Below are 25246 nucleotides of genomic sequence, written 5' to 3' on the forward strand. Positions count from 1 at the left end.
AGTAGGCCCCATGTTCTCTATCTCTGAAAAGTCTTGCCTCTGTTTGAAGATTAGTGTTCTGAGAAGGAAGAGGCACCTTCCTTTTGTCACTGTTTCAGGATCTTGGAAGACCTACCATTTGAATGATTAGAGCAGGAAGCTGTTTAGGCAGGGAGTCTGTGGCTTTATTTACTCCAGCACAATGCTCAATGCATATTCAGTTACAATGCACTATGAACTCTGAATGACTGTCTCAGAAAATTCCTTGTGGTGAAGCTTAAGCCAGTTCCCTTGTAGTTTTAGTTCCAGAGTGATGGGAAACATGGGTGAGGAGATGGGGATGGATGGTGGTAGAGGAATCCAGTAGGAGATTCTGAGACAGGGAGCTGCTGGGGTGGGGGATGTTTCTAATCTTGTTTAAAGGACTGCTGAGTGGGCTCTTTAGCTGGATCTGGGACTTGCCCCAAAGCACCACAGGTTGGGCTCCATCTGGCTCCCCACACTCTCCTCCTGCCAACCAGGACTTCCTCCATAACCAGGACCCTGGAAAGCTTACTCTAATTTCACAACTTTCTGGCAGCAAAGAGTCAAATAACGTCCCATTTAAGTCCTCAGTCCACCTCCTCACCCATGCAGGGCCTCCAGGATTCCAACTAATCCACATCCTTTACCCTGTTCCACCATTCCTCTCACCTGCCTTTGGAGGGCCCCGCCCCCCTGAGGGCCCGCCTCCCCGAAGGCTCGCCTCCCCGAGGACCCGCCTCCCCGAGGGCCCCCTGAGCTCCCACTCCAAGTCCTGACTCTGCTTGGCCAAGCTCCTTTTCTTTCCCTGGTTTTGCTTAAACTTTCTTCTCAGGTGTTATCCTCTGAGGAAGAAAAAGGCCATGGGTAAGTGATTTCTTGTGTTTATAGAATTGGCAAGAAAACTGAGACAGAACCAGAGTGGAAGAAACTGGGCTTGGAGTGCTGCTAGCTGTCAAAGCTCTGGGCAGTTTGAGCAGAGGGTATTTCATGGCTCCAGAGCTAGACTTTGGATTGGGGGGTGCAGGCCAAAGGCCCTGCAAGTTTGGGAAGAGCAGGTAGGATTTCTGGGTTATTCCCTGGCCCTACTCCTCCTTAGTCCTTCCCACCTCTTTCTTTGCATTGCCCTCCTCCCTGGCCTTTCCTTTCTGACCTCGTGCAGAGCTTGCTTTATTCATCTTTGTCTTTCTCACAGGGCCCAGCACATAGTGTGCTTAGACATGTTTTTTGAATGAATGAAGATTCTTCTACCTGGCTTGGCTGCCTCCTTCATGTTTTGCCACACTTTCTCACTGGAGATTCTGAAAGTGTCTGTGTCATATCTTCTTAGGGAGGACATTGCTGTGGACTCTGCTGAATAGCAGGGCCAGTTTCATAAGGTGGTCCATCCACCATCAGAGAGAATTTGAGAGTCTTCTTCCTCTTTGCTTAAGAAATTAGATATCTATTTTTTACAGCTGCTGAAGGTATCTCCCTGCCTCTCTTATCTAATTTACAACAGTTGTGGTGGGGATTGATTATAGGTCAGGTCAGGCTGTAGGAGGAAGAGATTACCAAGTTCCCCTGGGGTGTGGCTGCCTAGTGGTCTTTAAGACACTGGGTCTCCAAGAGGCAGTTTGTTGTTATCTCAAGCATATTTGAAACTCTTTAATTTTAAAGGCCTCGGCAGTCTTAAAATGTTCTCCACCCTTCTCCCCTCCCAACTACCATGTACACTGTGGGATGTACCCCAACACCAGAAGCCCAAGACAGCACTTATCCATGCATGACATCTGTTTTATTGATTATATGTGGCAAATATTTATTTCTAGTTGTCTTTCTCTTGCCTTCCAGCAGTTCTTTTCAATGTCTCTCCATCATAATTTGATACATGTTATGTGTTTCCAGAAGGCAGTTACATTTTAACCTTAAAGAAAAATCATGTGGAAAAACCAGTTTCCTTCACAAAGTATATTCCAAATTGATAAAAGTGATTTTTATGGTACATTCTTTTGCTTTATGCTTGTGCTTTTTTTTTTTTCTTGTATTATACAAACCACAAGGCCAACTGGAGACCAGAAAGAACTAGGGAAGAGGGATAAAGAGTTTCCCTTAATAAGTGGTTATAGAGGCTAGTTGTTATAGATTATGTTGCCAGAGCTGGGGTGAGGTAGATGGATATTTGTTCAGAAGTCATATTGATCTATATTTGGATAAAAACTCAGGACTTTGAGGCATTATACATCTTTCATATGACTCAGATGGTCTGGTGTCTTTCCTACGACAAAACAAAACAAAACAAAACAAAACAAAAAACAAAACAAAACTGACTTTCCAAGGGAAATGGTGAGTATGTGAGCAGCTACCTAGGGCAATGACAGGAACCAAGCCAAGTCTGGTGAGAGAATACAGACAGAAAGAGACATCCAAGTACTTACATGGAAGGACAGAAGGTTGCATTTAAAGATATGAATGAAGATAACCAGAGAGATAGCCGGCCTTTCTAAACCCCCTTGTGTGTAGCATATTACTTAGTGTGTACATGGTAGAACAAACCATGGGCTCTGACCACACAAAACTGCTAATCTAAAAGTGGATACAGAGTAGAGTGATATATAGGACCACTGGATGGTTTTCTAGATTCTGTGCTTACAAGGAAAGGAAGGATTTGGTTGGAAAAAAAAAAAGCTGTTTACAAGACTTGGAAAAAATGAGTGTAGATTAGTGCTCATTGTAAACAAAGACAAAGTGTTCATTGTAACTACATTACAGCTTTAGTTTGGAAAATAAGGTGGATAGGCAGATGTGTTTCCTTCTGCTGTTTATTCCTCAGGATTTTTTGTATTATTTTTATATTCAGATAATCTTATTTAGTTAACATACCATACAATATTGGTTTCAGGAGTAGAATTCAGTGATTTTTCCCTTACATATAACACCCAGTGCTCATCACAGCAAGTGCCCTCCTTAATACCCATCACCCTTCTAGCCCATCTCCCAACTACCTCCCTCCATCAACCCCCAGTTTGTTCTCTATCATTAAGAGTCTCTTGTGATGTTTTCCTCTCTCCTCTTCCACCCCATATGTTCATCTGTTTTTTCTTATATTCCACATATGAGTGAAATAATATGGTATTTGTCTTTCTCTGACTGACTTATTTCACTTAGCATAATACATTCTAGCTCCATCCACTTCATTTCAAATAGCAAGATGTCATTCTTTTTGATGGCTGTAATATTCCATTATACACACACACACACACACACACACACACACACACCACATCTTCGTTACTCATTCAACAGTCAGTGGACATTTGGGTTCTCTCCATAGATAAGCTATTGTTGATAATGCTGCTATATACATAGGGAGACATGTACCCCTTCGAATCTGTATTTTCATATCCGTTGGGTTAATACCTAATAGTGAAACTTCTAGATCATAGGGTACTTCTATTTTCAGTTTTCTGAGGAACCTCCATAGTGTTCTCCAAAGTGGCTGCACCAGTTAGCATTCCCACCAATAGTGCAAGAGGGCAAGAGGGTTCCCTTTTCTCTGCAGTCTTGCCAACACACACTGTTTCTTGTGTAGTTAATTTTAGCCATCCTGACAGGATGAGGTGGTGTAAGGTGCTCAACATCACTCATCACCAGGGAAATAAAAATCAAAACCACAGTGAGATTCCTGAGGACTTTTATTAGGTGTTCTGTGTTTATAGGATTCAGGGTTGAGAAAATGGAGTAGAGAATCATAAAAGTAAGTAGAGAACACATTTATTTTCACTGTTGACATCAGTGTATCACATCATTTTCTCACTTTTCCCAGCTGTCTTTCTGATTCATGTTTGGGAAATCTCACTTTGATTCTCCCTGGTAGCCTATCTAGTTTTTGAAGACCTCTAGAAGCAGAAGCTCAGGCTTTTCTGATTCGTCAAGCTCATCATCTTGATAGGTGTGATAGAAATGTTAAGAATTTCTAAAACTGGATTATGACTGAAACTAAACCTGTAAATGTGTCAGATCATGAATGAGGAGCATTGCATTTAACTCTGTCTTCTCTGCAGTTATCCCAGAGGGACTAAGAAATTTGCCTTGTTCACAACCATCCTGGAATGATACTAGATTATGTGGTGTCTATACAGCCTCTAGAGAAGCTCTGGCTATCTGCTTGTTTACCCAAATAATGGTGCAATGATACTAGAGTGGTATGTGCATGAAGCAGTGACTCCAAAGATGTTGTGGGAAAGAAGCAAAAATTTTTTATCCTTCTCTACCCTCTATCTCCCCTGCTTCCCACACATACAAGTGTGTATTTTTTAACATTTATAAATGGTTGGGCAGCCATTATCTTCAGATTGTTTATTGTTGAGAAATTGAATAACTCCTTGGACTTCTCATCTTGATGTAAAAGCTTTCATCCTTTTTGCCCAGAGGAAGTGAGGTTATGAAAGTACTCTATGCCTCTCAGAAATGTGATTTCAGGCTTCCCTTTGGGGCCCTTTCTCTCTTTCCAGCTCTGATCATTTCAGACATTTTTTGACAGTCCTTCCTGAGGCATCTGGGGTTTGGGACTGGATTCATCTATTTAATTCTGCAAGGCTTGTGAGTACCTAATTTACATGGTTCCTGCCCCCTTTCTGAGAGTCTCCCTACACCTGTCTTTGGGGTTCTTAATTTTACCAGGTTCCAGAAAAAGCCCTCTTTATCTCCATGTCAGTTCTTGATTATCCATGATAATGGTGGGGATAACCTACAATAGTGAATTGTACTAAAATGATTTTTGTTTGATTTTTAAGTGATAGGGTCCTGTCTAGAGATAATCCATAAGTGAACAGCTTCAGTGAAAGCAATCCATCATGTTACTCTCCCATGGGTGGCCGTATGGCATCTCTGCTTTGGTGTCTAGAGAGGGTGGCAGATGCAAGAATGCAGATAGTTCAGGGCTCATTGTGTTATCAGAAACTGCAGATCTATTGACAGCTCTGCGAGCTGTCTCCATGCCTTTGTTCAAATCCTGGAGAAGTCCTCTCCTTACTTTGAGAATCCAATATGTAGTTCACAGAACATGAAAATCAGTAGGCAACATGTGAAACTCACGTTTTCCTAGGGTTTCCATCACACCTAGAGTAACAGTCGAATTCCTCACAGTGACTCTCAGATCTTCCGTGAAGGATCTGGCTTCCTGCTTTCTCTTTGTCCTGATCCCTGACTGCTTTCCTCTGCTCACTCTGTCCTGGCCCCACAGGGCTTGTTATTCCTCAAAAGTAGCCAAGTACCACTTCACACCCATTAGGAGGGCTGCTATTAAAAACAAAACAAAACAAAAACAGAGGCTCACAAGTCTTGGTGAAGATGTAGAGAAGTGGGACACTTATACATTGCCTGTGGGAATGTAAAATGTTGTAGCTGCTGTGGAAAACAATATGATGATTTCTCGATTATGTATACAGTTACTGTATGATCCAGCAACCCAAATTCTTGGCATATATTGCAAGGAATTGAAAGCAGGGACTCAAAAAGACATTGTTACTCACAACAGCTAAAAGGTGAAAGAGCCCACATCCCCATCAGTGGATGGATGAATAAATAAGATGTGGGATATACAGGCAATGGAACACAATTCAGCCTTAAAAAAGAAGGACATTCTGACATATGCTATAACATGGGCTATAACCTTGAAGACTTTATGCTCAGTGAAATAGGCCAGTGACGAAAGGATAATATTGTATGATACCACTTATACAAGGCACATAGTATAGTCAAATTTATAGAGACAGAATGTAGAATGCCGGGTGCCAGGGGCTGCAGGGAGGGAAGAACTGAGAGTTACTGCTTATGGGTGCAGAGTTTCAGCTGAGGAAGATGAACAAGTTCTGGAGATGGATGGTGGTGACAGTTACACAACAGTGTGAAGGTGAGGCTGTCTTGGATCACCCATTTTAAAATAATAAAACCCACTAGAGAACATCCTAACCTTTTCTTACTTTTCTTTCCTCTGCTGCATTGATTGAAAATCTTACACAATATATATTTATCTTATTTATTTATTTATTTATTTATTTATTTATTTATTTATTTATTTTTAATATGAAATTCTTGTCAAATTTGTTTCCATACAACACCCAGTGCTCATCCCAGCAGGTGCCCTCCTCAATGCCCATCACCCACCTTCCCCTCCCTCCCACCCCCTATCAACCCTCAGTTTATTCTCAGTTTTTAAGAGTCTCTTATGGTTTGGCCTCCTCCCTCTCTATCTTCTTTTTTTCCTCCCTCTCCCCTATGGTCTTCTGTTAAGTTTCTCAGGATCCACATATGAGTGAAAACATATGGTATCCATCTTTCTCTGTATGACTTATTTATTGTTTGCTTCCTACTGAAGGAATGTAAGCAACTTGAGTGGAGGGATGTTTGCGTTTTTCTTTGCTTTATTTGCAGTGCTAAATAATTGGGGACCACTATATTTGAATAAATAAATGAAAGACTATGATTGGACACAGACTTCTAGATAAAGTACAAAGAGAGAGAGAAAATGGGAAGATTCCATTTTTCATTGGTTTCGTTAACCAATGGTTTTCATTGGTTTTGTTAACCAAGAGTCTTTTACCCTGGGATATGAGACTCAGCCCCAGTGTTCATGGTGGATTTTATTCTGTTTAGCTTTTCATATATATTCTGAATTGTTTCTGCTTTGGAAGTATTGGTTGTGCACATGCACCACACATTATTATTTAAAGCTCTTGCCCTGCACCTTTTGGGATGAGCACTGGGTGTTGTATGGAAACCAATTTGACAGTAAATTTCATATATTAAAAAAAAAAAAAAAAAAAAAAAAAAAAAAAAAAAAAAGCTCTTGCCCTGAACACAAAGCTTCTACTCTTGCATTCCTGACTGCCCTCTACCAGAGATGCAGGGCTGCTTGATTTAGGACTTTGTAACTCTGGGGAAGCTCAGCTATCCAAAAAGGCTTATACTGGTTTGTTTGGGAGCCACTGGTTCAGTTGGCTGGAGATTTTATTGTCTGGAAAACTTTTAAGGAGGCTGAGAGAATTTATATACTTTGGGATCAGGAAGGAGTTGTACTTGGATACAAAGGGATTGATATAAACTCTGGAGATGTTGTATTTAATGTCCATTTCTCTGAACTTTTTAGAGCTTGATTTAATTATTTAACAGCCTCAGTGCACTACTCTCAAGTCTTTTTCAAACTTCTAGCAAAGCAACTGGTATCCAAACTCTCTTTGAAGGTATTCAGGAGGAGCCACAAGGCCAACTTCCTGATTGGCAGAAGATTTAACACCCAACCCTGAGAACCAGTATAATTTGCTTACTTGGAAGAATGTTTTGAAAAGGAAACGTCCAGAGTGAGGGCAATAATCTTCTTAGAGACAGAGGAGTGAACACAATGGCCCCCAGGACAAAGGGGAGTGAGTGGTGCTGGTTGAGAAAGGAAGACACCCTTGCAACTTAAGTAGTGTACTGTTGGAATTGACAGAAATTCTTCTTCTTAGTTATTTGGGATAGAACTTTTGTTTTGGAGTTTAGAAGGAGCTCAGAGACTGAGAGTAATATGGGCAGGAGTAAGGAAAGAAAGGGGAGCTGAGGGCATTATAGAATCCATAAAAGCTGACTTCCTTTTCCCTGGATCTTCTCTGCATTTCTTTCAGCATCTCCTTTTGCTAAGCACCTCCTTTGGGAGAGACTGCTTCCTAATTAAACTTAGATTCACAGACCCAGGTCCCTCATTGGGAAATTTCCTCAGGAAATTCTCTTGAAATAGATGATGGTGCATGTTCTAGTGTCCTGTCTACACCTTGGTTTGGACCTTTCTTTCTTTGAAAAAGAAAAGTCCTACTTCCTGGAATTTTAAGGTATAGTAGTAAATAAATACATCTATATATTCATTTCCTCTGTCCTAAATGTCTCTTATAGTCGTTTGGCACACTTATGAGCAGATATTTTTCCTGGGTAGTGAGAGTTGGAGATGAGACTGTGGCATCCAGAAGGAGAAGGGATATGGATCCTGGCCCTGCCTCCTAGAAGCTTTTAGGAGAAGCTTTTAGCTTTTAGACTGTAAGGAATTTCAGTGACTCACACAAGGCACCATCAGACAGAAAGGGAAAATCAGTTTCAGCTGTGCATCAGGATGGGCTGTAAGTACTGGTGGGAAGAGGAGGAAAGTTGGAGATGGGCGTCAGTCAGGATGGCTTAGGCAAGGCTTCATAGATGCAGAGGAAGGCTGTAGAATAGGGTTGAGAAGAGCTGGAGGGTCAATATGGACAGAAAAGAGTGAGGATGGCCTCAATGGCAGGACAGGAAACTTTCCCAGTACCAAGTCTCATCCCACGAAGAGTAAGTCAGGATGTAAGGAGGTGATGAGCCTGAGGGTAGGGGGAGAATTACAGCAGGACTCTGACATTTAGGTCAGAGAGTCTGGACTGAATATAAACTGTTGGACTAATTGCGGATTATTTCACAGGGAAAGGGCATTTCTAAACATGGAGTTTGAGGGTAATGTTTCTCTCTGTGTTGTAATAAGTTGGGTTTGTGGTAGGCTGTCTTAGGATTCCCAATCCATGGGTTTGTTTTGTCTTCTATAAGTTTGGTTGTTCATTTGTTTGTTCTGCCTGCATATGTTGAAGTAAAATAGACATGATTATTTAATTCCCAGATGTTTTTTTTTTCCTGTGGGGTGCTTCTCTGGATCATCATACTTTGTCTTTATCCCACTTTCCCTCATCTTCAGTAAAGGTGGGAAGAACACAAGGGCGACCTTGCACAACAAAGTTGAGGGAAACAGAAATGATCAAAAGCATTAGCCATCTCTAAACCTTCCGTTCAGATGGTCCTCTGGGATTTCTGCTAAGGGCCCATGGATGGACTTCAGAAGAGTGTAGAATATTATTTTGAGGTGACCAACCTCAGAGGGCTCTGTGATTCAACAAATGTGAAGAACCGCTGTCATGTCTTTGTGGGGAGGTAGTTGTCTGGATATGGTTCCTCAGAGGGAGTAAAGAGGTACAAGCATCCTTAGTGCCCAGTAAGAAGCCTTCAGAGACAAGGAGCTGAAGGAGAAAGAGGAATTGGGAAAAGGGAAATGGGTTCAGAGGGAACTGGTGGGAGGGGTGTCCCATCTTCCCTTGTTTTCCACCCTCTTTCTAGCGGGTAGTCTTTCTCTGTATTCTCTATGTCCTGATGATTATAGGATCCAGTTACCCTTCAATTAAAATCTATTGACTGCCTGCCATTTATCATGCCCTAAACCCTGTACTCTCACATTTTCTCATGCAATTTCTTTGTTAAACCTGTAGTGCAGAGTGGAGTCAACAGCTCCCTCAGTCATGAACTATTAGCCCCATTGCTTCCTGTCAGACCCCTTTACAAAATGTATTTTATTTTCCCCTTTCATTCCTATCTCTATTCTCATTTCCCCTCCTCACAGTGGGGGGTGGGGAGGGTACTTACTTTCCTGTATTTAATAAATGATCTTCCAGTCTATGCTCTACATGTGTATTTAGATACATCCATCCACTCAACAACTACAGTGCTGACTATGTGTGCATTCTTAATTCCACTAAGATTGTGCTTCAGGATGGTGGACCCAGTTAATTTCCCAAGAGCAGTACATTACAGTTTGTATCTTTTCATGGAATTATCACACTGATCCAATAAGGGAAGTAAAGTAAGGTTCCTTATGGATGAGGAAACTGAGGCTTAGAGATATTAAGCAAATTACCCTAGTTTATGTAGTCAAGCACAAGAGCCAGCGCTTATATCCAAAATCTCTCATATAATGTTCAACGCTTTTACCACTGTAGTACGCAGCACTGACTCTTCCAGAAATAAGATAAGGCATCTGCCTCATTATGTATTATTATTATTATTATTATTATTATTATTATTATTATTATTATATTTGAGCCTTGGATATTTGGATGCCTGGTCTAACTCAATAAGCCTAGGACCCCCAAGGGGTTAGCACCAGCATGTAAGAGGGTGTCTAATTAGAGTTCTTAGGGTTTCAAAGTGAATTATGGAATAAAACTGTTTTTATTGTTTCATGAGGACTAGCTAACAGGCTTGAGTTTTAGTGGGTGATTTTGAGGCTAGACATTTATAAAGACTAATTTTCAAAGTTTGGGGACTGTAGATCAGATTTGAATATTAAGTATTAGGTAGAATATATTAAGTACATATTATATGCTAGTTACTGAGCAAAGTACTTTACAGGCATCATTTCACTAAATCCTGACAAAAACTCTATGAGGTATTTACTTTTATTCCCATTTGACTGTTGTGAAAACTAACACACTGAGAGGTGAGCTAATTTGTCCACAGTCACCCAACTATGAGGTTGAGTTTTGACTTGAACCTGAACCATCTACCTGCAGAGCCTTACTCTTGACTACTAAACTGTGCTGCCTTCCTGTGAAGGAAGCTTTACAATATCTTTGCTTTGAAATTGATGATAATTTCTTGTCATTTGGGGTGGTTTAGAGCAGTCATGGGAAGTACATTGCTAGTTGGACAAGAATTCCAGAAGGAGAGGTTATGAAGTTTGAAAGTGTCCCCCAGTTGTCTTCATTATGCCTCCCTGTGTCCCATGAAGTGAGACCTCTGCCTTAGGACATCCTACCTAGATTTTAAGGCCTGAGTATGATGCCTTCAAAAAAGTGGGGATTCTCTAACTGGGCATGGGTGGTTCATTACATATAACCCAAGGCAACCTGATAGTTTCAAGACAAGTGTCCTCAAAAGGAAACAATTCTTTATCACCCTGTGTGAATCATACTTGCCAGGCATTATCTGTGGTCAAAGTTTTATCACAGTTGGTTTTTCTTCCGCACTTTACATTTTGCTTGCCTTCTACAGGGAAGATGATACCATTTATATATTTACATTAGCTGGGTTTATAAAGATTGCTTGGCTACAAAGTGTATACTCAAAATCAAGTAGATAAGAATATTTGATTATGTGCTCTTTCAGATTTCTCTTCTCTGTTTATACAATTGTTCAACAAATATTTTTTGTGCACCTAACTCACAGTCTAATGGAGGAGACTGGCAGCTGACCTAAAATGTTGATATATTAGAATAAATGGCACATGGGGTAAGCCGGGTGCTAGGAGACTCATAAGGGTAAGGGTAAGGGCAGCATAAGTGTCAAGGGAGACTTCCTAGGGAAGCAACTTCTGAGCTGGGAACTGAAAGAGAAGTGGGGGTTAGCTATAGGAAGAAAACAAGGGGGCATTAGAGGCAAGGGGATGGGGTCAGTGTAGAATTTCATGGCTGAATGCAGGAACTGGGCAGGAGATGAGGTTGGAGGAATCAGTAACAGGTAAGACTATGAAGGAAGGGCATTGGTGAACCACAAGAGGTTTGGAAGCCTGGGGGTGGGTGGAGACACATCAATCACATTCATTGTGCAGAAAGTTCCATGGGTTAATTGACCTTCCTTATTGGTCAGATGTGTTTGTTGGTACATCATAACATTGGAATTGGTAAATGGCAAATAAGGAATCTAGATGGATTTGTAGATGGAAGTCCAACCAATACCAAGCATACCTTCTGATAATGTATAAAAAATATTTTTCAATTTTGACTTGATTATTCTGTCTTTACAAACCTCTGACAACATTTGCTAAAAATTCTCTCAGAATCAAAGCCTGAGTAGAGAGGAAAGTGAGGGCTGCATGACTTTGTGTTCTCTGTTTTCCACTACTTTTCTGGGGCATTGCTGTGAATTGTTCATCCAAAACTTATTCTCCTTGAGGAGGGGCCATTTGAATAGCAGCAGGGGAGGAGGCGAAAAGAAGAACCACATGTGGTGTACATTAATTAAGAAAATATATTTAGTATAGTCAGACAATGGTTTGTGGGAGTTAAAAATAACTCCTTGTGAAAAATTACTGAGGAGTTACAGTTAGTGTTTTAATACAAGCTCACAGAGCAGGGCAGATTCCAAGGCTGCTGAAAACTGACATCACAGATGGTGCAGGGTGTTTATAGAGCACAGTGAGGCCACTGAGGAGACCATCTGCAGAAATGAGCTCACCTTCTCTCCTAGAAGCCAGAGAGGGAGGAGACAGAGGGAATTGTTTTGGTTGTGAGCTATGAGCTAGGTGACTTATTTCTTTTCTCTCTACCCCTCATACTCTCTTAACTGTGGACATAAAACATGTGGTAAATTTTTGTTTGGTTGTTTTGGGTGAGGTTTATTGAATGTCAGAATTCACAAAATGGCCTTTCTGTCTCTTCTCCCTTTCATGGACCCTTGGTTGGCTGCTTCATCCATTTCTCCAGTGTTTTCTCACCAGACAGCATGTTTCTCTCTTTCATACTGGTGTTTATGAAGGCCCTGCCCCTTTCTCCCCCTTCATGTCTTCTCACAGCACCCCATGTGGGCCTAAGTGGGTAAAGAAAAGGGTTGGAGTGTATATTTTTTGCCATCAGTACAGCTAAATGAATGATACAGAATGAGGAGAAAGGGGGCCATAGTGACGTCTGACATTGGCTAGCTGATTTGGAGGCTAAGGGTTTTAAGATTGGGGGACCAATATTTGTATTTTAAATTCAGATGGTATTTAAAATATGGTTCTATAACTGCAATGAGGCCCTCTCGTCTGAATTAATGTGTCATAACTCATGTTCAAGTACCACACAAACATCCATGGTGTGAATTATTACACAATAAATTCAAACCCTGATGTGTCTTACAGCTTAATTAGTACATGAAGCTACATGAGTTAGTTGAACCCATGTGAGATTACGTCATATGGTGTGTAAAAATGGAAATGTTGGGAAGTATTTTGCAGTTTTTCAGGGGAGAAAGCAGGGTTGACTTTTCTATGATGTCTTTAGTGTCAGTTTCTATATTTGTGCTCAACAAGTGATGTTGGACTTCTGAGCTTTTGTTGCCTGGTTGAACACAATTGTTCAGTATGAATTTATTGTTTATTTAGGCATTATGGAGGGATGACAGACACCAGAAGAAATACAAAACAGCATCTTTGAAGCCTGACCAATGGACTGTGGCAGCCCCAAGTCAACTTAGCTTAATTCAGCCTCACCAAACATGATCCCAGACTGATCCCAGACTACATGGGCTTGATACAGCTGTCTGATCCTAGAATCTTCTTCAATTCCAGCTAGAATGCTGTATCAGATACTTCGCAGATTTTTTCAAAAGCTGGTACGCAAAAATATGCCAACAGAGCATGGGATTCAAGTTAACATCCACCTGAGCACTCTGGATTTAGTTGCCCTCGGTGTGGGCCGCACAGTGGGTATAGGTGTGTATGTCCTGGCTGGTGAGGTGGCTAGCAGTCAAGCAGGGCCATCCATTGTGATCTGCTTTTTGGTGGCTGGCCTAACTTCTGTGTTGGCTGGGCTGTGCTATGCAGAGATTAGTGCCCGTACCCAGGTTCCCCATTCTGGCTCTGCATATCTCTACAGCTTTGTCACTATAGGTGAACTCTGGGCTTTCCTCAGTGGCTGGAACCTCATCCTCTCCTTTGTTGCTGATACAGCCATTGTGGCCTGTGCCTGGACCTTAGTTTTTGCCAACCTGTTTGGGAACCAGATCGCTCAGACCCTTAATGAGAACATCTCACCTCATGTTCCCCAAGTACTTGCAGAATATCTAGGCTTCATTGTTGTGGGCCTAATGTTGTTGCTCATCGAATTGCAGACTCTGCCATTTGATACATTTTTCCTGGTTGCCAAAGTGATTACATTGGTGAAACTTTTGGTTCTTGGTTTTTTCATCATCTCTGGCTTCATTAAGGGAGACCTGCAAAACTGGAAGCTCACAGAAGACGACTATGTAAAAGCTGGACTCAATGACACCTCAAGCTTGGGCCCTCTGGGCTCTGGAGGATTTGTGCCATTTGGCTTTGAGGGGATTCTCCGTGGAACAGCTACCTGTTTCTATGCATTTATAGGTTTCAGCATCGTTCTTACAACAGTCAAGAAAGAGCAGAATTCTCAGTGTTCCATCCCCATGGGCATTATGATTTCACTGTTCATCTGCTTTGTGCTGTATTTTGGTGTCTCCTCAGCACTTACGCTTATGGTGCCTTACTATCAGCTTCAACGTGGGAGCACCTTGCCTGAGGCATTTTTCCTTATTGGCTGGGCACCTGCGTACTATGTTGTAGCTTTTGGATTTTTCTGTAGTCTTTCTGCCAGCCTTTTGAGCTTTATGTTCCCCATTCGTCGGTTGATACACATGATGGCAAAAGATGGCCTCCTGTTCCCTGTCCTTGCTAGAGTGCGTACTGGCTCATACTCCCGCATCATGGCTTCTGTGATATTTAGTATTATTGCAGCAAACATGGCATTCTTCTTGGAACTCACTGATCTTGTGGACCTCAGGTCACTTGAGTCTCTGCTAGCTTACTCCCTGGTTGCTCTTTGTGTTCTCATCCTTCGATATCAGCAGAGTGGAGGAAATGAACCAATGGTTCAGGAGGAGAGTGGACTGGCAGCAGAAATGCTAACTCTACAAGGACTACTTTTTCCAGGCAGCTCCTCCCCAACTCCACTCTCTGGCCGGGTTGTCCGTGTTTGCTCCTCACTGCTTGCTCTGCTGCTAATTCTTCTTTGCTTGATGCTGGCCCAGTGGCCAATTCTGCTTTCTGGAGACCCAGTGTGGATTTCAGTGGTTGTGCTGCTCCTGGTGCTCATCACTGGGCTTACTGGGGTCATCTGGAGACAGCCTCAGAGCTCCAGTTCCCTTCACTTTAAGGTCCCTGCTCTGCCTCTTGTCCCACTACTGAGCATCTTCATGAATGTTTACCTTATGATGCAGATGACAGCTGCCACCTGGGCCCGATTTGGTGTCTGGATGCTGATTGGGTTTGCTATCTATTTCAGCTATGGGATCCAGCACAGCCTGGTCTATTAACCCCACCTAAGTTAAGGCCAAAATCGTAGACCTTGAACTCAGCAGTGCCAGTACATATTCTGTTTGATAAAATAACACCTGAATGCAGTCTGGTCCCTTTGCATAATAGTAGAGAGTATTTTTGAGCACATAGAAAGTTAGGTCTCCCATGGGATGCTGATGTGGGGGAACACTAATAGAGCTCTGTATTTATTGTGGAATGAAGGATGTGGCTTTGCTCTTTCTTCTTTATTATTTCTTACTTGTATATTTGTTAATTATGTCTATAGTTGTTTACTGGCTTTAAAAAAAATATTTAAAAAACTAGGGGTTCCTGGGTCTCTCAGTCAGTTAAGCATCCAACTTTCATTCAGGTCATAATCTCACAGTCCGTGAGTTTGAGCCCCATGTCAGCTCTGTGCTGACAGCTCAGAGCCTGGAGCCTGCTTCAGATTCTGTGTCTCCCTCTCTCTCTGAACATACCTTACTTGTGCATGCTGTCTCTCTCTCTCAAAAATAAATAAATATTAAAAAATTCTTAAGTTATTTTCATTTTATTTGGTTAAATATTCAGTAGCTGGGGGAGGGGACCTGGTTGGCTCAGTCAGTAGAGCATGCAACTTTTGATCTTGCAGTGGTGAGATTGAGCTCTTCATTGAGTATAGGGATTACTTTAAAACACATCCAGTAGTATAATTACTGGATTGTATGGTATGTATTTTAATTTTTTGAGGAAGCTCCATACTGCTTTCCATAGTAGCTGTACCAATTTACATTCCCACCAACAATGCGTGAGGGTTCCTTTTTCTCAATTTCCTCAACAACACTAGTTATTTTGTATTTTTTATTTTATCCATTCTTACAGGTGTAAAGATATATCTCACAGTGCTTTTAATTTACATTTTCCTGATGATTAGTGATGCTAGTACCTTTTCTTATGTCTTTGGCCATCTATTCCTTCTTTGGAAAAATTGAATTCATGTCCTATGCTGAACTATTTTTTTAATTTGGATTTCTTACTTGGATTATTTGTTTTTTTGGTGTTGAGTTATATAAGATATTTATGTATTTTATATTAAACTTTTTTTTGGATCTATCATTTGGAAATATCTTCTCCCATTCAGTAGGTTGCCTTTTTGGTTTGTTTATGGTTTCCATTTCTGTTGCAAAAGCTTTTTAGTTTCATTAATTTGAAAAGATATATGCAACCCTACGTTTATTGCAGCATTATATACCAAAACCAGGAAATGAATGCAACCAAAGTATCCAAGTATCTATTGATATATGAATGGATCAAGAAGATGTGAGATACACACACACACACACACACACACACAATGGAATATTACTCACCCAATACACACAGTGGAATATTACTTGGCCACTAAAAGGAATGGAATCTTGCCTTTTTTTTTTTTCTATTTTTTTTTCTTTTTTTTTTTTTTTTTTAGTTTCTCTTCCATTTTATTTTTTTTTTATTTATTTTTTATATTTTAATATATGAAATTTACTGTCAAATTGGTTTCCATACAACACCCAGTGCTCATCCCAAAAGGTGCCCTCCTCAATACCCATCACCCACCCTGCCCTCCCTCCCACCCTGCCCTCCCTCCCACCCCCCATCAACCCTCAGTTTGTTCTCAGTTTTTAACAGTCTCTAATGCTTTGGCTCTCTCCCACTCTAACCTCTTTTTTTTTTTTTTTTTCCTTCCCCTCCCCCATGGGTTTCTGTTATGTTTCTCAGGATCCACATAAGAGTGAAACCATATGGTATCTGTCTTTCTCTGTATGGCTTATTTCACTTAGCATCACACTCTCCAGTTCCATCCATGTTGCTACAAAAGGCCATATTTCATTTTTTCTCATTGCCACGTAGTATTCCATTGTGTATATAAACCACAATTTCTTTATCCATTCATCAGTTGATGGACATTTAGGCTCTTTCCATAATTTGGCTATTGTTGAGAGTGCCGCTATAAACATTGGGGTACAGGTGCCCCTATGCATCAGTACTCCTGTATCCCTTGGATAAATTCCTAGCAGTGCTATTGCTGGGTCATAGGGTAGGTCTATTTTTAATTTTCTGAGGAACCTCCACACTGCTTTCCAGAGCGGCTGCACCAATTTGCATTCCCACCAACAGTGCAAGAGGGTTCCTGTTTCTCCACATCCTCTCCAGCATCTATAGTCTCCTGATTTCTTCATTTTGGCCACTCTGACTGGCGTGAGGTGGTATCTGAGTGTGGTTTTGATTTGTATTTCCCTGATAGGGAGCGACGTTGAACATCTTTTCATGTGCCTGTTGGCCATCCGGATGTCTTCTTTAGAGAAGTGTCTATTCATGTTTTCTGCCCATTTCTTCACTGGGTTATTTGTTTTTCTGGTGTGGAGTTTGATGAGCTCTTTATAGATTTTGGATACTAGCCCTTTGTCCGATGTGTCATTTGCAAATATCTTTTCCCATTCCGTTGGTTGCCTTTTAGTTTTGTTGGTTGTTTCCTTTGCTGTGCAGAAGCTTTTTATCTTCATAAGGTCCCAGTAATTCACTTTTGCTTTTAATTCCCTTGCCTTTGGGGATGTGCCGAGTAAGAGATTGCTACGGTTGAGGTCAGAGAGGTCTTTTCCTGCTTTCTCCTCTAAGGTTTTGATGGTTTCCTGTCTCACATTCAGGTCCTTTATCCATTTTGAGTTTATTTTTGTGAATGGTGTGAGAAAGTGGTCTAGTTTCAACCTTCTGCATGTTGCTGTCCATTTCTCCCAGCACCATTTGTTAAAGAGACTGTCTTTTTTCCATTGGATGTTCTTTCCTGCTTTGTCAAAGATGAGTTGGCCATACGTTTGTGGGTCTAGTTCTGGGGTTTCTATTCTATTCCATTGGTCTATGTGTCTGTTTTTATGCCAATACCATGCTGTCTTGATGATGACAGCTTTGTAGTAGAGGCTAAAGTCTGGGATTGTGATGCCTCCTGCTTTGGTCTTCTTCTTCAAAATTACTTTGGCTATTCGGGGCCTTTTGTGGTTCCATATGAATTTTAGGATTGCTTGTTCTAGTTTCGAGAAGAATGCTGGTGCAATTTTGATTGGGATTGCATTGAATGTGTAGATAGCTTTGGGTAGTATTGACATTTTGACAATATTTATTCTTCCAATCCATGAGCAGGGAATGTCTTTCCATTTCTTTATATCTTCTTCAATTACCTGCATAAGCTTTCTATAGTTTTCAGCATACAGATCTTTTACATCTTTGGTTAGATTTATTCCTAGGTATTTTATGCTTCTTGGTGCAATTGTGAATGGGATCAGTTTCTTCATTTGTCTTTCTGTTGCTTCATTGTTAGTGTATAAGAATGCAACTGATTTCTGCACGTTGATTTTGTATCCTGCAACTTTGCTAAATTCATGTATCAGTTCTAGCAGACTTCTGGTGGAGTCTATTGGATTTTCCATGTATAATATCATGTCATCTGCAAAAAGTGAAAGCTTGACTTCATCTTTGCCAATTTGGATGCCTTTGATTTCCTTTTGTTGTCTGATTGCTGATGCTACAACTTCCAGCACTATATTAAACAGCAGCGGTGACAGTGGGCATCCCTGTCATGTTCCTGATCTCAGGGAAAAAGCTCTCAGTTTTTCCCCGTTGAGGATGATGTTAGCTGTGGGCTTTTCATAAATGGCCTTTATGATCTTTAAGTATGTTCCTTCTATCCCGACTTTCTCAAGGGTTTTTATTAAGAAAGGGTGCTGGATTTTGTCAAAGGCCTTTTCTGCATCGATTGACAGGATCATATGGTTCTTCTCTTTTTTTTTGTTAATGTGATGTATCACGTTGATCGATTTGTGAATGTTGAACCAGCCCTGCATCCCAGGAATGAATCCCACTTGATCATGGTGAATAATTCTTTTTATATGCTGTTGAATTCGATTTGCTAGTATCTTATTAAGAATTTTTGCATCCATATTCATCAGGGATATTGGCCTGTAGTTCTCTTTTTTTACTGGGTCTCTGTCTGGTTTAGGAATCAAAGTAATACTGGCTTCATAGAATGAGTCTGGAAGTTTTCCTTCCCTTTCTATTTCTTGGAATAGCTTGAGAAGGATAGGTATTATCTCTGCTTTAAATGTCTGGAAGAACTCCCCTGGGAAGCCATCTGGTCCTGGACTCTTATTTGTTGGGAGATTTTTGATAACCGATTCAATTTCTTCGCTGGTTATGGGTCTGTTCAAGCTTTCTATTTCCTCCTGATTGAGTTTTGGAAGAGTGTGGGTGTTTAGAAATTTGTCCATTTCTTCCAGGTTGTCCAATTTGCTGGCATATAATTTTTCATAGTATTCCCTGATAATTGTTTGTATCTCTGAGGGATTGGTTGTAATCATTCCATTTTCATTCATGATTTTATCTATTTGGGTCATCTCCCTTTTCTTTTTGAGAAGCCTGGCTAGAGGTTTGTCAATTTTGTTTATTTTTTCAAAAAACCAACTCTTGGTTTCGTTGATCTGCTCTACAGTTTTTTTAGATTCTATATTGTTTATTTCTGCTCTGATCTTTATTATTTCTCTTCTTCTGCTGGGTTTAGGCTGCCTTTGCTGTTCTGCTTCTATTTCCTTTAGGTGTGCTGTTAGATTTTGTATTTGGGATTTTTCTTGTTTCTTGAGATAGGCCTGGATTGCAATGTATTTTCCTCTCAGGACTGCCTTCGCTGCATCCCAGAGCGTTTGGATTGTTGTATTTTCATTTTTGTTTGTTTCCATATATGTTTTAATTTCTTCTCTAATTGCCTGGTTGACCCACTCATTCGTTAGTAGGGTGTTCTTTAACCTCCATGCTTTTGGAGGTTTTCCAGACTTTTTCCTGTGGTTGATTTCAAGCTTCATAGCATTGTGGTCTGAAAGTATGCATGGTATAATTTCAATTCTTGTAAACTTATGAAGGGCTGTTTTGTGACCCAGTATATGATCTATCTTGGAGAATGTTCCATGTGCACTCGAGAAGAAAGTATATTCTGTTGCTTTGGGATGCAGAGTTCTAAATATATCTGTCAAGTCCATCTGATCCAATGTATCATTCAGGGCCCTTGTTTCTTTATTGACCGTGTGTCTAGATGATCTATCCATTTCTGTAAGTGGGGTGTTAAAGTCCCCTGCAATGACCACATTCTTATCAATAAGGTTGCTTATGTTTATGAGTAATTGTTTTATATATCTGGGGGCTCGGGTATTTGGCGCGTAGACATTTATAATAGTTAGCTCTTCCTGGTGGATAGACCCTGTGATTATTATATAATGCCCTTCTTCATCTCTTGTTACAGCCTTTAATTTAAAGTCTAGTTTGATATAAGTATGGCTACTCCAGCTTTCTTTTGGCTTCCAGGAGCATGATAAATAGTTCTCCATCCCCTCACTCTCAATCTAAAGGTGTCCTCAGATCTAAAATGAGTCTCTTGTAGACAGCAAATAGATGGGTCTTGTTTTTTTTATCCATTCTGATACCCTATGTCTTTTAGTTGGCGCATTTAATCCATTTACATTCAGTGTTATTATAGAAAGATATGGGTTTAGAGTCATTGTGATGTCTGTATGTTTTATGCTTGTAGTGATGTCTCTGGTACTTTGTCTCACAGGATCCCCCTTAGGATCTCTTGTAGGGCTGGTTTCGTGGTGACAAATTCCTTCAGTTTTTGTTTGTTTGGGAAGACCTTTATCTCTCCTTCTATTCTAAATGACAGACTTGCTGGATAAAGGATTCTCGGCTGCATATTTTTTCTGTTTAGCACACTGTAGATATCGTGCCAAGCCTTTCTGGCCTGCCAAGTTTCAAAGGAGAGATCAGTCACGAGTCTTATAGGTCTCCCTTTATATGTGAGGGCACGTTTATCCCTTGCTGCTTTCAGAATTTTCTCTTTATCCTTGTATTTTGCCAGTTTCACTATGATATGTCGTGCAGAAGATCGATTCAAGTTACGTCTGAAGGGAGTTCTCTGTGCCTCTTGGATTTCAATGCCTTTTTCCTTCCCCAGTTCAGGGAAGTTCTCAGCTATAATTTGTTCAAGTACCCCTTCAGCACCCTTCCCTCTCTCTTCCTCCTCTGGGATACCAATTATGCGTATATTATTTTTTTTTAGTGTATCACTTAGTTCTCTAATTTTCCCCTCATACTCCTGGATTTTTTTATCTCTCTTTCTTTCAGCTTCCTCTTTCTCCATAACTTTATCTTCTAGTTCACCTATTCTCTCCTCTGCCTCTTCAAGCCGAGCCATCGTGGATTCCATTTTGTTTTGCAATTCGTTTAAAGCGTTTTTCAACTCCTCGTGACTGTTCCTTAGTCCCTCGATCTTTGTGGCAAGAGATTCTCTGCTGTCCTGTATACTGTTTTCAAGCCCAGCGATTAATTTTATGACTATTATTCTAAATTCACTTTCTGTTATATTATTTAAATCCTTTTTGATCAGTTCATTAGCTGTTGTTATTTCCTGGAGATTCTTCTGAGGGGAATTCTTCCGTTTGGTCATTTTGGAGAGTCCCTGGCGTGGTGAGGACCTGCAGTGCACTTCCCCTGTGCTGTGGTGTATAACTGGAGTTAGTGGGCGGGGCCGCAGTCCGACCCGATGTCTGCCCCCAGCCCACTGCTGGGGCCACAGTCAGACTGGTGTGTGCCTTCTCTTCCCCTCTCCTAGGGGCGGGATTCACTGTGGGGTGGCGTGTCCCGTCTGGGCTACTTGCACACTGCCAGGCTTGTGTTGCTGGGGATCTGGCGTATTAGCTGGGGTGGGTAGGCAAGGTGCACGGGGGCTGGAGGGGCAGGCTTAGCTCGCTTCTCCTTAGGTGATCCGCTTCAGGAGGAGCCCTGTGGCAGCGGGAGGGAGTCAGATCCGCTGCCGGAGGTTTGGCTCCGCAGAAGCACAGAGTTGGGTGTTTGCGCGGAGCGAGCAAGTTCTCTGGCAGGAACTGGTTCCCTTTGGGATTTTGGCTGGGGGATGGGCGGGGGAGATGGCGCTGGCGCCTTTGTTCCCCGCCAAGCTGAGCTCTGCCGTCCGGGGGCTCAGCAGCTCTCCCTCCCTTTGTCCTCCAGCCTTCCCGCTTTCCGAGCAGAGCTGTTAACTTATGACCTCCCAGACGCTAAGTCGCGCTTGCTGTCGGAACACAGTCTGTCCGGCCCCTCCGCTTTTGCCAGCCAGACTCGGGGGCTCTGCTTGGCCGACGAGCCGCCCCTCCGCCCCGGCTCCCTCCCGCCAGTCCGTGGAGCGCGCACCGCCTCGCCGCCCTTCCTACCCTCTTCCGTGGGCCTCTAGTCTGCGCTTGACTCCGGAGACTCCCTTCTGCTCGAATCTTGCCATTTTTAATAACATGGATGAACCTACAAAGTATAATGCTAAATAAAATAAGTCAGTCAGAGAAACAAATACCATATGTTTTCACTCTATGTGGAATTTAAGAAATAAAACAAACTTTAAGGAAAACAACACATAAAAAAATAAAAAAAAATCCACTCCAGACTCCTAAATACAGGAAAAAAAAATACTGGTGGTTGCCAAAGGGGAGGTAAGCAGGGGAATAGGTGAAATAGATAAAAGGAATTAAGAGCACACTTATCTTTTTTTTAAATTTTTTTAATGTTTTTATTTATTTTTGCGACAGAGAGAGACAGAGCATGAGCAGGGGTGGGGGGCAGAGAGAGAGGGAGACACAGAATTGGAAGCAGGCTTCAGGCTCTGAGCTGTCAGCACAGAGCCTGATGCGGGGCTCTAACCCACAGACTGTGAGATCATGACCTGAGCCGAAGTCGGATGCTGAACTGACTGAGTCACCCAGGCGCCCCAAGAGCATGCTTGTCTTGATTACACTGAGAAATGTGTGGAATTGTTGAATCATTATATAGTAGACATGGAGCATATAATAACCCTGTATATTAGAAATAAAATACCTAGAAAAAAAACTGAAATAAAAAAGATGAAAATGGCCTCTGACATTAATGAGGCTATATTTTATTTTATTTATTTTAATTATTATTATTTTTTAAATTTACATCCCAGTTAGTTAGCATATGCTGCAACAATAATTTCAGGAGTAGATTCCATAGTGCCCCTTACCCATTTAGCCCATCCCACCTCCCACAAACCTTCCAGTAACCCTCTGATTGTTCTCCATTTTTATGAGTCTCATGTTTTGTCCCCCTCCGTGTTTTTATATTATTTTTGTTTCCCTTCCCTTATATTCATCTGTTTTGTCTCTTAAAGTCATCATATGAGAAGCCATATAATATTTGTCTTTCTCTGACTAATTTAACTTAGCATAATACCCTCCAGTTCCATCCACGTAGCTGCAAATGGCAAGATTTCATTCTTTTTGATTGCTGAGTAATAATCCATTGTATATATACACCACATCTTCTTTATCCATTCATCCATCGGTGGACATTTGGGCTCCTTCCATACTTTGGCTATTGTTGATAGTGCTGCTATAAACATTGGGGTGCATGTGTTCCTTTGAAACAGCACACCTGGATCCCGTGGATAAATAACTAGTAGTTCAATTGTTGGGTCCTAGGGTAGTTCTATTTTTAGTTTTTTTGAAGAACCTCCATACTGTTTTCCTGAGTGGCTTCATCAGCTTGCATTGCCACCAACAATGCAAAAGAGATCCTCTTTCTCCGCATCCTCACCAACATCCGTCATCGCCTGAGTTGTTAATGTTAGACATTCTGACAGGTGTCAGGTGGTATCTCATTGTGGTTTTGATTTGAATTTCCTGATGATGAGTGAAGTTGAGCATTTTTTCATGTCGGTTGGCCATCTGAATGTCTTCTTTGGAGAAGTGTCTATTCATGTCTTTTTCCCATTTCTTCACTGGATTATTTGTTTTTTGGGTGTTGAGTTGGATAAATTCTTTATAGATTTTGGATACTAACCTTTTATCTCATATGTCATTTGCAAATCTTCTCCCATTCCGTTGGTTGCCTTTTAGTTTTGCTGATTGTTTCTTTCACTGTGCAGAAGCTTTTTATTTTGATGAGGTCCTAGTTGTTCATTTTTGCTTTTGTTTCCCTTGCCTTTGGAGATGTGTTGAGTAAGAAGTTGCTTCGGCCAAGATTAAAGAGGTTTTTGCCTGCTTTCTGCTCGAGGATTTTGATGGCTTCCTGTCTTACATTGAGGTCTTTCATCCATTTTGAGTTTATTGTGTATGGTGTAAGAGTTTATTTCATCCATTTTGAGTTCATTGTGTATGGTGTAAGAAAGTGGTCCAGGTTCATTCTTCTTCATGTCTTTGTCCAGTTTTCCCAGCACCACTTGCTAAGGAGACTATTTTTATTCCATAGGATATTCTTTCCTGCTTTGCAAGGATTAGTTGGCCATACATTTGTGGGTCCATTTCTGGGTTCTCTATTCTGTTCCATTGATCTGAGTGTGTTCTTGTGCCAGTACCATACTGTCTTCATGATTACAGCTTTGTAGTATAGTTTGAAGTCTGGGATTGTGATGCCTCCTGCTTTGGTTTTCTTTTTCAAGATTGCTTTGGCTATTCAGGGTCTTTTCTTGTTCCATACAAATTTTAGGATTATTTTTTCTAGCTCTGTGAAGAATTCTGGTGTTATTTTGATAGGGATTGAATTGAATATGTAGATTGCTTTGGGTAGTATTGACATTTTAACAATATTTGTTCTTCCTATTCAGGAGCTTGGAGTCTTTTTCTATTTTTTTGTGTCTTCTTCCATTTCTTTCATAAGCTTTCTATAGTTTTCAGCATATAGATTTTTCACCTCTTTGGTTAGATATATTCCTAACTATTTTATGGGTTTTGGTGCAATTTTAAATGGGATCAATTCCTTGATTTCTTTTTCTGTTGCTTCATTGTTGGTGTATAGGAATGCAACCGATTTCTGTGCATTGATTTTATATCCTGCAACTTTGCTGAATTCATGAATCAGTTTTAACACTTTTTTGGTGGAATATTTTGGGTTTTCCATATAGAGTATCATGTTATCTGTGAAGAGTGAAAGTTTGAACTCCTGGCCAATTTGGATGTCTTTTATTTTTTTGTGTTGTCTGATTGGAGAGGCTAAGACTTACAATACTATGTTGAATGACAGTGGTGAGAGTTGTGACAGGTCCCTGTCTTGTTCCTGACTTTAGGAGGAAACCTCTCAGTTTTTCCCCATTGAGTATGATATTAGCATTGGGTCGTTCATATATGGCTTTTATGATCTCGAGGTATGATCCTTCTATTCCTACTTTCTTGAAGGTTTTTATCAAGAAAAATGCTGTATTTTGTCAACTGCTTTCTCTGCATCTATTGAGAGGATCATATGTTTTTTTTTTTTTCCTTTCTTTTTTTGATGTGATGAATCTCATTGATTGTTTTGCAGATATTGAACCAGCCGTGCATCCCACGT

At 41.0% G+C, this 25246-nt stretch overlaps 2 protein-coding genes across 2 annotated transcripts in view; both read left to right on the forward strand.

The window, feature by feature from the left end:
• Positions 1–772: 772 nt before the first annotated feature.
• LOC109268705 (cationic amino acid transporter 3-like) overlaps positions 773–25246 on the forward strand; it is a 102025-nt gene continuing 77551 nt past the window's right edge. Inside the window, exon 1 of the mRNA XM_053895185.1 lies at positions 773–867. The gene's annotated coding sequence lies outside the window, so the exon portion shown is untranslated. The remainder of the gene's footprint in view (positions 868–25246) is intronic.
• LOC109268706 (cationic amino acid transporter 3-like) lies at positions 12922–15365 on the forward strand. The gene has a single exon (XM_053895186.1). It carries the CDS (start codon positions 13129–13131, stop codon positions 14881–14883), a length of 1755 nt encoding a protein of 584 aa, XP_053751161.1. The 5' UTR covers positions 12922–13128; the 3' UTR covers positions 14884–15365.

Source organism: Panthera pardus, unplaced genomic scaffold (genome assembly GCF_024362965.1).
Source record: "Panthera pardus isolate Hobbes unplaced genomic scaffold, ASM2436296v1 HiC_scaffold_6, whole genome shotgun sequence".
Taxonomy (NCBI): Eukaryota; Metazoa; Chordata; class Mammalia; order Carnivora; family Felidae; genus Panthera; species Panthera pardus.